At 41.3% G+C, this 12,254-nt stretch overlaps 1 protein-coding gene across 3 annotated transcripts in view; it reads left to right on the top strand.

The window, feature by feature from the left end:
• Window positions 1–12,254, top strand: part of nrn1la (neuritin 1-like a) — a 114,656-nt gene that overhangs the window by 74,477 nt on the left and 27,925 nt on the right. The window contains exons 1-3 of one of the 3 annotated variants that reach the window (XR_014277799.1): window positions 7,861–8,160; window positions 8,358–8,445; window positions 9,148–9,221. Coding sequence is in view for 1 of the 3 variants with exons in the window: in XM_082540543.1 (XP_082396669.1) it covers window positions 2,434–2,578 (145 nt within the window). In the remaining 2 variants the exon portion in view is untranslated. Of the gene's footprint in view, window positions 1–2,433; window positions 2,579–7,860; window positions 8,161–8,357; window positions 8,446–9,147; window positions 9,222–12,254 lie in introns of those variants that run through there. The other 2 variants (XR_014277798.1, XM_082540543.1) reach the window with 2 other exon arrangements.

Genomic DNA, 12,254 nt, shown 5'->3' with positions numbered 1-12,254 from the left:
GCGTTAGAGAGTAGCTGCTAGACATGGTGGAGCTTTAGCAGGTGATGCTACCACAGATTCTAACAGAAACACCTCTTCATATGGTTATTTTAAACAAGCAGCTGGTTGCTATCACCCACATAATCAGGTGACCCTATATAAGTTGTAAGTAGGTCATCTGAACTGGCTAAAAATGAAGTGAATATGTTAATCCCAAAAAATTAACTTTCTCGAATAGTGAGGAAGTGCAGTTTGAGGCCAGAGCCAAAAGAAGCGAGCCAGTCGCCACAAAACACAACGGAAAAAAACATGTTTACAGCCTGGTATGAAAATTGGTTTAGGTTTCAGTAGCTGATTGCACGGGGAGTGAATTTTTATAAAACTTATGCATTATTAAGGGTGTGGGTGCTTTGAGTGACAGGTGGGTGCTCTCTTGTGTTCAGTGTTTGGTTGTGTTAAAGAAACTCTAAAGATGCTGCTGTTCATGTTCTGTTTTCCACTATAGTATGCAAAAGAATTCTCATAGGATACAGTGGGACAAAACATGAGACACCAGGTGACCTGAGGTTGAGCAGGCCCCAAATTACATGCCAGCAGCAACCCACAGATCAGCCCTCTTAATCCTAAACCACCTTGTAACTTTTTCTGCAGCTTTGCTCACAGATTGAACGGCCCTCCTCTTGGCCTCTCCTGTAAGTCCCAACCACGTGAGGACTTTGCAGAATGAATGTCCTGCAAAACCTCTGCATCCGACTTCAAGCTCATAGAGGATTCTGATCTGATCTCCAGCTTCTTTTTATTCTCTTAAGAGAACCCTAGGCTCTCTCTTTCACAGCATGTCTTCCTCGCCTTAACCCAACTGACTGCGGCAGATGGCCGCCCCTCACTGAGCCTGGTTCTTCTGGAGGTTTCTTCCTGTTAAAAGGGATTTTATCCTTACCACCGTTGCCAAAATGCTTGCTCATAGGGGTCATATGATAGTTGGGGTTTTCTCTGTTTTCTTTGTATTATTGTAGAGTCTTCATCTTACAATATAAAGCACCTTGAGGCAGCCATTGTTGTGATTTCATGCTATATAAATAAAACTGAATTTATCTGATTTATCTGCAATGACCCCTATACATTATATACATTCTTTCAAATGGCAGTTGATCAGGGTTAGTTGGGGCAGGTCTGTTCTACTAATTGATGCATGCACGTCTGTATGAGTTAGCATGCCCAATCAACGTGATATGACTGATCGTGAAACATGCAGGCTGTTTTCTTTTGCATTGTGCGCCTATTTGTAAATATGTTTCATGGATTTTGTGTCAAAATAGCCAGCTGATACAAATTCTGATCATATTGTGAAACTGGGATTGGGTGCCCTCTTTTAAAGCCTGTTGACTGTACAAACTTTCTTGAGAAGATTCTGGACGGGCATAGCTGTGAACAGCGACGTAAATAACTGACTGTGAATTTAACACTAGTTTGTTATGCTTTGTTTCTATAAAATGGTGATGAACAGGAAAATAAAAGTCAGAAGAACAACTGAAGGAATAATCAAGAATTTGTGTAAACTGAAATCTCATCTTGTTTGATTTCATTCTGCTTTTCAGTTTGACTTTGTTTGTTACCAAATTTCTCATTATGGGAAATAAAAAGCAGCTGCCACTGAAGCTACAGTAGCAGCTGCTGGTATATACAAATATAGGTGTTTACATAGAAATAATTATTTCTGCTTGTGGACTTAAAACAACTTACCTGATTGCATCTGTCTCACTTGCCAATACAGTAATTTTTTTTAATGGGCAGCTAACGAAACATGAAAAAGAGATGACATTTATTTTTTATCCCTCATAGTCGGCTCTAATTGGTTGGCTGCTCTCCAGAGCTGGAAATACAAATCAGTGGAAATAACACTAGCCTTCAAATTGCCGAACAAATTTGAGATATGGGTGATGATTCAGATGTCTGAAAGGAGACTACATCGATGGAATTTGAAGTGTTTCCTCTTTTTGAATGAAAATAGGCATCTTGTCTGGGAGCTTTCATTAGTCTGAGTATTGGCAGCATTTAAACATGATTTGTGTAGGTTGTTACTGAGAATAAAAAACAACTCCGACTGGGCTTTTCTCTTCCATTTCCTGGTCACCGAGCCTTCATGTGTCTCATATTGTAAGCTATAAATCAGCAGTGGGCTTTAACTCGGAATGATTGAGGGGAGAAAAAGATCAAAGTTAGGCCTACCTGTAGGTTATACTCAACTCTTCAGTCCTATAACTTTAGCTCCACTGATATACTTTCTATTATTAGGTACAACAAAGTGTTACGTTTACCGCTAACTACTGCAGTCAGATTTCAGCTCAGATTAATCTGTTTTATATGAGTTATTTTTTTCAGTTAAATTTTACTCTGTACTTGTGGTTTTGCAAATAGTTACGTACTTTTTGTGTGTTTGTGTTTGTTTTCCAGTGCTGAGTCCGTGTTCTGCAGTCTCAGCCAGAAGGTGTCACTCCATCTACAAGGGTTTCGCTCAGTGTCTGATAGCTCTGGGCGACAGTTTGACGGACAGCGCCCGCAAGGAGGAGGACACGCACGAGATACACTCCATCTGCAGGTCATTCACTGCAGTCACAACAGTGCAGTTTCCCTCAGATCACTTTCAGTATTCAAACACTTGTTAGTGCGCATTTGGTTATTTAAGAGAGTGGGTTAAGAAATTAAAGGCAGAAGCTCTGTTGGGAAAGAATTACTGATTCTTGGAATTGGAAATAGCATGCAAAAAAGTTTAGATAAGAATTTTGCAATTCCACCTGAGTAGCCTGCTGTCTGAAATCGATAAGGCAGATAGAGGCCAAAGAATGGTGCAATCTGGTACCACAGACTGAAGTCTTGTCTCTCTAATTCCTCACTATGCTCGGTCTTGCCTTTTTACATGCAGTTATGAATAGATTTTTCTCAAATTATGCTGTGTGAACATTAATACATTTTTACCAGGATTAATAACTGCCTGTAAAGAGTTTACCCATCACTGTGAGGCAGAATAAGCCGTAATGCAGTTGTGCGCTTTACTTAGAAGGCGTTACATCCTTTAAATTGCACTCTTCAGTGTCTAGTGAAAACATAAATGAGAGTATTGCTGGGAATGTTCACTTCCTCCACAGTATATTTGATAAAAGTCACTAAACCTCCAGCAGTTATTTGTACAAAACATTTTGTTTGGGACAAATAAAAAAGAAAAAAAAAGTTAAATTTATTACAGTCAGAGATATTCAGACACACAGCTCACAGTGTGTGCGAAGGTAAATGAGGATACTATCTTAATTGTCTGCTAATGATTAGATGATTAGATGATTAGCATTATCTACACTGACATCATGTTTTAGTTAGCTGTTTTAGCTTTATCCCTCTCCAGCACATGTCAGTTCTCAGATAGAGCAGTTTTACTCTCCTTTTAGAAGAGTAGCTTAACTGGTTACCCGTCACTTCACGATGCTAATTATTACTTTTCCTTTTACTGCTAAAAGTCACCATTATTAACTTGATGTTCCACTGGTGGGTCTCTAGCTGGCACTTTGATACCAGTCTCTGTTTTTGTGTTGGTATTAAACTTCATATATGATTAACATACCAACATTTTGACCCAAAAGTAAACTTGGGCATTGAAAATAAAACTATTCTGAAAAAATGTTAGTTATATTATGCTGTTTGCGTACCATCACACAGAAGATGCTGGACCACAAAACACACATTAACTGTTTATATTTCATCTATTTATTCCTCCTCTTTTGAAACGTAATATTAATTTGCCTTTGTGCTGCGTCTTTGACGAGTCAACATCACAGGACTGTGAATGTGCTCCCCAATAAAATAAAAATTGATTGAACAGAGTGGGTTATATGAGAGGAATATCGAAGCTCTTATTTAAAGAGACAGAAAGATCATGGTGATGGAGGTGAAATCAATTTCAACATGTTTATCTTGTTCACTGTTTTGTTTTATATGACAGTTAATTTGACACTGATGCTAAGCTGCAACTGTGAGCCTACAACGTTTTAAGCTATGAGTGAAAACAGGATGTTTAACTCCAAGCCTGTTTGGTGAGTAGATACCACCACAGTTACTGGTTTACTGTCACAGAATCTTTAAGTCAAAGCAGGATGGAGGACTTAAATGCAGAAAAAACTAAGAAAGCTGTAACAGTTTCAACATCTTTATCGACAGCAATAGCAACAACGTTATTTAGAAGTTAGAAGTTAGTTCACAGGGACAACTGGAGTTGATCAACCCGTCCAAATTAAAGGGGTCCACTAGGAGGGTGGACCCCTCTTAATGCGGCCAAACCAGAGATAAATGTTCCTCAGGCAGAATGCAAAGCTGACTGAGTGCAACTGACTTTATCTTACTTTGAGGACAGGGTGAGTCCTTCGTGGAGGGAGGCGGCTGGTTTGTTGACTTGTAGGCAAGTGAGTTCCAGGAGGGCAGGCGACAAGAGTCAGTGATCTTGGTGAGAATGACCAGTTTCATGGGAGGAAGGTCCCTACACCGATCATAGGCTATGTCTACACTAATCCGGATAAATTTGAAAATGCCGTTTTCGTCTAAAAACGCTCCGCATCCACACTATCGTTTTCAATCGTTTCCTTTTTTTTTTTTTTTTTTTTTTTTTTTTTAAATGACATCAGAAACAGCAGTATGCGACATTACGTGATGGCAGAGCTTCAGTTCATCCTTTGTCATTTTTTTTTTTTTTTTTTTTTTTAAATAAATAGGACAGGGGGAATGAATGAGAGAGAAGAGGGGGAGAGAAAGAAAGAAAACCAAAGGGGAGAAGAGACGGTGAGAAGGGGGGGGGAAGAGAGACAAAAAAAAAAAAAAAAAAAAAACTCCTGGGTCACCTGTATGGAAAAAAACAAACAAACAAACAAACAAACAAAAACAAACAGAGGAGACAGCAAACAACAAAGAGCAACATAATAATAGAGAAAACAAAGCACCATCACAATAAACTAGCTAGTCATAGATATCAGTATTTACTAAGTAATAAACGATATTGTGCAGCACGCAAGATAGACAGCGCACAGTGTGCTTTGAGGCAGCAGCCAAGAAAGCTTTAGTCCGCGTCTGTGAATACCCATGTGTGCATACCTGTGTGGATCAGCATGCTTGCATTCCAAAGGTTTCTCCATGTAATGATCTGCTAGGGAGTGTGGGGGGGCCACAGCCCCGTCCTCCAGGGTGTGAAGCGGGTATGGAGGAGATCAAAACTCCAGACATCCAGAGGCCCCCAGAACACAAGAGACCATGGAAGACCAACAGAGGGGCAGCCGCGCCACTGTCCCAGTAAGAGCTGAGGAGAGTCCCAGATGAGGGCTCGCCCAGCAGCCGCGGAGCAGAAGTCAGGGGGAGTTGCAGTGACGCGCCCGTGAGCTCCGCCGGCCCCCAGCTGCGCCTGAGTGACCGAGCCCTAGGCCGAGAGGCCGGGGGCACCCCACCTCCAAAGGGGCCCGAGCGAGCCCCAGGCCCCAGGCCCCGACAAGCGGCCGCCAAGGAGTGAGCCGGTGTGTACCCGGACGCCCACCCCCAGACACAAAGAACCACCAACACACCGACACCTGAGGGAGTCCGCCACCGGCAGGGGAAGTGGTGGTGGGTGGAGATAGGCCTCCAAACCTTGGAGGGCCTGAGGTGTCCCCAGAGAGGTGGCGTCTGATACCCAACCTGACATATAGACACAGACATACAGGCACACACAGACACAAACATCCATTCCCACCCTCATGCTCTCATATGCACTCACTCCACACTCAACCAACGTGGAGACAGACATAAAGAGACGCTGTACACACAATCACACTCCCCAAGCGTACTCTACAAACCGGGTCTAGGTACCCTTGCCCCTGGAGGGGGGAATTGCACCCAGACCCAGGTGGTGTTACCCTTTTCCCTGCGGTGGGGAGAGGCAGACCACCCCGACTCCGCAGCAGCAGGGAGGCCCCACACCCCAGACCGCAGTCGGACGGCCAACTCCTCCTACTAGCCCTCCCGCTCCAGCAGGCCGCAGAGAATGGGGGTGGGAGAAGACTCCAAACCTCCCTCCACCCGCTCATTGTAGTGTTGATGCATATGTGTTCTAAGGTGCAATTAAAACCCAGGAGGGCATGGAGCTACCTGCCAAGGAGCAGCAGGTAAGCGCATAGTCCCTCCTGCTAACCCTCAATGACTAAGTGTATTTAAAATTGAGAGGTGGGCAACGACGTCAGGGGTGAGGTATACACCCTGATGGTGATTTGGACTCCGTGATTGTGCCCACCCCAAGATCCTATATGTATGTGTAATGAGAGTGTTAATAATGTGAATGTCTAAGTTGTGGGATAAAATTGAGGCAGAGGCAGCCAGAAGGGGACAGGGTAGCCTCCTCTGCACCCTGGTGACATACCCCCACTCCAAGGCCCTGCATGTGTGGGTGGTTGTGGAGGAGCGGGAAGAGGGAGGCAGCTGGAGATGGGGAGGGAAGGAAGGGAGGGGCACATCACAGGACTGTGAATGTGCTCCCCAATAAAATAAAAATTGATTGAACAGAGTGGGTTATATGAGAGGAATATCGAAGCTCTTATTTAAAGAGACAGAAAGATCATGGTGATGGAGGTGAAATCAATTTCAACATGTTTATCTTGTTCACTGTTTTGTTTTATATGACAGTTAATTTGACACTGATGCTAAGCTGCAACTGTGAGCCTACAACGTTTTAAGCTATGAGTGAAAACAGGATGTTTAGCTCCAAGCCTGTTTGGTGAGTAGATACCACCACAGTTACTGGTTTACTGTCACAGAATCTTTAAGTCAAAGCAGGATGGAGGACTTAAATGCAGAAAAAACTAAGAAAGCTGTAACAGTTTCAACATCTTTATCGACAGCAATAGCAACAACGTTATTTAGAAGTTAGAAGTTAGTTCACAGGGACAACTGGAGTTGATCAACCCGTCCGGATTAAAGGGGTCCACTAGGAGGGTGGACCCCTCTTAATGCGGCCAAACCAGAGATAAATGTTCCTCAGGCAGAATGCAAAGCTGACTGAGTGCAACTGACTTTATCTTACTTTGAGGACAGGGTGAGTCCTTCGTGGAGGGAGGCGGCTGGTTTGTTGACTTGTAGGCAAGTGAGTTCCAGGAGGGCAGGCGACAAGAGTCAGTGATCTTGGTGAGAATGACCAGTTTCATGGGAGGAAGGTCCCTACACCGATCATAGGCTATGTCTACACTAATCCGGATAAATTTGAAAATGCCGTTTTCGTCTAAAAACGCTCCGCATCCACACTATCGTTTTCAATCGTTTCCGAACAACTGTTCATCCACACTGTCCATGTCCATGCGTGAAACGTAAGACGATTCGACCTGCTCATTTCTATCTGCTGTTTATTTACTTTCCAGCTCTTTGAAGTGTCGTGGCAAAAAGTTGAGGAAAAGCACCGAGTTTTTTAAATTGACTGACAATGAGGTGGTGTTGTTGCAAAAGCGAATGAGAATTAAAGAATTTGAAGAAAAACTATCTGGAGCATGTACAAACTGATATTTATCTTTAATAGGGATGTCAAAATTGGGAGCAAACAAAACAACTCCTGTATAATGCCCTCTGCTATCTTAGTTTAATTGGCCACATGACTGTATCATATGACTAAAACACATCATCGTTTTCGAAAGCATGCGGTTACGCTGTCCACACTGCAACGCGAGCACCATTTTTAAATGTATCTGCTTTGGAGAGCATTTTCCAAAAGCTCAGTTTTCATTGACCAACAACGCAGTCTGAGTGTGGACGGAAGGCCAAAATGGAGAGAAAAAGATGTGTTTTCAAACAAAAATGTATTAGTGTGGACATAGCCAGGGGCGAAGCGTGGGGGTGGCTTACTGGGCTTAAGCCTGGGTTGTTTTGTCAGAAGCCCGGGGTCTTTTGGAGTGTAATTTTTTCATAGTTAGATGCCTGGCTGACAACTGTATAAAACAAAAAGTACACACAATATTCGAAGCACATAGTGCACACTGTGGGAATTTACGACTGTGCGTGAATCCCCCCTGATATTGGTATGATCCGAGCTCAGACACTAAGCGACTGAGTGAGGGGGCGGGGCAGCTGCTGCCTGTGAGTGCGCTGTTGGAGAAACGGAGCCAGCCATACTAAGGAGAGCTTAAGTTTGACCAGGTACCAAAGCAAATCATTCGTACTGTACAAATAATGTAAATATGACGGTGCATCACGAAAGATTGATATCAAACTGATCACTTGACCAATATTACGTTACTTGCTCTTCAAGTGAATCAACAAATGGCGAAATGAAAAGCCGAACAAATGCTATTTTTTAGAGTCTTAGCTTACATGTGTTTATTTCATATTTTCAGTTCTTACCCTCCCCGACTAAATCGGTTTCAGTTATGCACTGAAATATAAGAATGGACATTAGAGGCTTCTTTCAAAGAAAAAACTCAGGTAAATGTTATTTTATATATTATGCTTTGTATGTTGTTCAGTATATTTCTATGCAAAACAAGAGGGATTTCAGTACACAGCAGGATATTCACATTTGTAACCAGATATTTACACTTTATGGAGAAAACATAAAACATTTTTACTGTACAACATCAATTTAGAGTAAACTTGTTTTGTTTTGGATAAATATTGAAATATCTTTTGAATTAGTTAAATGTCAGAATAAAGAGAGACAGAGCTTTCTATTTTTTATCACTTTCATCAAATTTAGGAGTACATGTACACTAAGTTTATTGTTAATTAATAAGAAAACTCCAGAGGATTCCATTCTGAGCTGAAGAAGCTTCTGATAGGTTAGTAGAGTCCATGTGAGTAAATTGGTGACACACCTGTGGATGCATATAAGGCAAAACACAGAGCCTGTTTCTGTGACATGGGAACATCAAGAGATGTCAACAAAACACCAGGAAGAGAATTGTGGAGCTCCATAAGTGTGACTCAGTTTGAATGCAATTTGGTGCCATTTGCAAATAAGACATACAGATAGTTTCTCTCTTTACTCTTAAAGTTAACAAATATGTTTTTTATATTTATCAATCTAAAAAAAATAAACATTTAGTCTGATTTGATGTTACAATTAAAAAAGTGTTTTTATCTGAAGAGTAAATATGTGGTTTCAACTGTATATTTGATGATTGTCAGCACAAAGAGGGAGAGAGAGGAACAGAGAGGGACAGAGAGGGAGAGAGGACAGAACAGAGATGGAACAAGAGCAGGTGAGACACACATGTTAGTTAGAGCTGGGCGATATGAGATTTTTTCATATCACGATATGTTTTTTTCATTTCAGGCGATAACGATATCTATCACGATATAAGCCAAATAACTATATTTGTAAGATTTAAATGTGCCGTTGCTCACAAGTAAAATGTGAAATAATCAGCAGCTTGTTTTTATTTAAATATTTATTTCCCATAATAAGTTCAACAGGGTAGATGTACTTAAGGAACATGAGACTTTTTCAGATAAATAAAGGCAAATATTGCAAACTACACAAAAGGCAGCCGCTAAAGCATTTAAGTTTCAAAATAGAACAAATGAAACAGAGTAAATTGTCAATTCCACTTAGAAACAAAATATTAATTCTAAAAATAAATCTTAGTTTGTTTTACAGAAGAACAGACAAAACTGACTAACTTTTGTTAATATCAAATAAACTGAGAACTAAAAGGAAATTCTCAATCTCTCCTTGTTGTATAGCTGAGCTTTTCAAACAGTTTTAACAGTTACTTTAGTCTGACAAAAGCCGAATGACGAATTAGCGCTTCCAGTCAGAGACTGAGGCTACGTCCACACGTACACGGGTATTTTTGAAAACTGAGATTTTCCGTTTTCGTTTTAAAAAATAATCCCGTCCACACATAAAGGCAGAAATGAAGGAAAACGCTGCTATGAACATGCCAAAGCAGCAGGTGGCGCTAGATTCCTAACCGTGCAGAAATGTTGGCCAATCAGAAGTCTAGAAGCCTCGGTGGGAAAAAGTAAACAAAGCTGGGGCATAGAAGCAGAACTGAGTCGTATGTGTGGACGGACAGTAACTGTGTGTATATGTAAGCATTTAAACACTGCAGAGAGTAGAAGTAACAGTATTGTAGAAATTCATTTCACCGAAACAATAACGTGGCGCACAGTGTGACGCATGCACCAGTTTACTGTATTTCCAGACTTGCTTTCGGCACAATTTACAGTGCACGCTACTCTGTTTTTTGTCAGACTTGAAATAGCCAAAATACCTTCACACTACGGAACTTCTATGGCTCTTCCGTTCGACAATCTCTCCGGCGTTGGAACCATCATCTGTTTTCTCTTCGGTCACGCTCATTTCCTCCATTATGCGCTGGCTCCATTACCCGCTGGCTGCTTCCCAAACAAACACGTGCGGCTTGGCACTTGCGCTGTACGTAACAAGTCACGCGACGTGACGCTGCGGCTGTGATTGGTTCGGCTCTGCGCTACTGAATTTGGATCGGCTGACCCTTTATTTTTATTTATTTATTTTTTTTAAGAGGACAAGAGCGGCGAGGTCTATCGCGATAGCTTAATTTCTCTATCGAGTAAAAGTTATATCGCGATACATATCGTTATCGTTCTATCGCCCAGCTCTAATGTTAGTCAAATGGTTGTTTACCAAAAGTATCACCGTATCATAGGTACTCATGTATCTCGTACCTAGTGTTTCTTTTTAGGTTTGTTATTTTTCAAATTCTATATTTATTAAGTTATGCAGGCTTGTTTGCACAACAAGGCTAAATAATTATATAAACTTTTCTCAATCTAAATAGTGGACTTTGGTAGAATTAAAAAATAAGTGTAGCGCAGGTCTATGATGATTTTTAGTTCTATTATCATCTAGTTCTGATTCTTGTTCTGTCTTGGTTAAGTCCTCAGTAGTCCTGATTTTGAACTGTTGTAGTCCTGTTTTAATTCTGGATCAGTTCTTGGTCTGGTCGAATTGGGGTTTAGTCCCTGTGTCTTGATACAGGCCCGACTTTGTTCTGCCTTGCTGCTTAATTAAAAAACTAGTTTATGGTGTCCTGCATATGTGATATATTTTTATCCTATATGAAGTCATTCTTTTTTGAACAAAACTCAAAACAGAGCCTATTAATCTTTCAGTCTTTCAGTCATTTCTAAAATAATAATCCCACATGCATACTACCCTTTAGGGCTAAGCCCCGGGTGTTTCAAATGTCTGGCTCCGCCTCTGGACATAGCCTTAGGTGAGGGGAAGGTTCGCTGGAAACAGGGAGGCAAAGGTGTTAGCAGCAGGGTGCAGAAGGTAATAGTGTAATAGAGTAATAGTGGTAAGCTGATCCTTAAATGCTAGTGGGTGGTGAATTCAGTGAGTCTAAGGAAGGAACCTGAACTTGTGTTGGAGGTTCAGGGATACTGTCAAGGAAACACCCTTGATACTGGCTATAGTAGGTTTCACAACAACCTAATAATCAACCTCCACATGAGGGGCTGGACTATAATTATCTGAAGTTTTCTTTACCGTCGAAGTATAATCAAAGGGTGCATGGAAGTTTTCCTGAGGTGCTTTGATGGGATGGAGTTGTTAAGGCCAATTCGGTCTCTGTACAAACACAGGAAAAGGTTAGTCCTCATTTGAAGGGGGAAACTGATAAATGAATTGGTGTAGCATATACAGTGATGTGGATGAAATGCATATCTTTTATGGTAACAAGAGAATGTAGAGTTGATCTTGGACAGCTTTTCTGTCCATTTTTGCTTATGGAGAGCTTTGCAGACCGTCACCTACAGATTGTAGCTGTTTAGTGTCTGCAGATATTCTGGTGCTTGTGTTTCTATTATTGTTGGTTCATTAGCAACCCACAGTGCAAAGTGATAACTTACAAAGAGCTGAAGTGAAACAAGTATTACAAAACAGTCCACTGCAGACATTGGCTGTTCTTTTCATGCTGTTGATCTTTGATAGTTCTTCACTCTTCTCTCTATATGTGGTGAACTACACTATCATTGCCTTTTATATGGCAGACCACTTTTCAGCCAATCAGCAGTCAGCCTATGTATGGTGTTGTCCATGCCAAGCTATATGCTTGTTGTTTTTTTAGTTGGCTTAAATGCAGTCATTTTTACATAGGTTGCATTCCCATCCGTGCAGGCTCTTCATAGGCAAACGGACACAAATATGCTAAATCCCACATTACTGGTCAATCTATATTGCTAACATCAGAAGCTGTGGATGGCAACTGAAATAATAAGATCGCAGAAGCAAGTGGCAGATA

This window comes from Aulonocara stuartgranti, assembly GCF_965226115.1.
Source record: "Aulonocara stuartgranti genome assembly, chromosome: 7".
NCBI classification, from domain to species: Eukaryota; Metazoa; Chordata; class Actinopteri; order Cichliformes; family Cichlidae; genus Aulonocara; species Aulonocara stuartgranti.
This window is presented reverse-complemented; position numbering and strand designations above follow the sequence as displayed.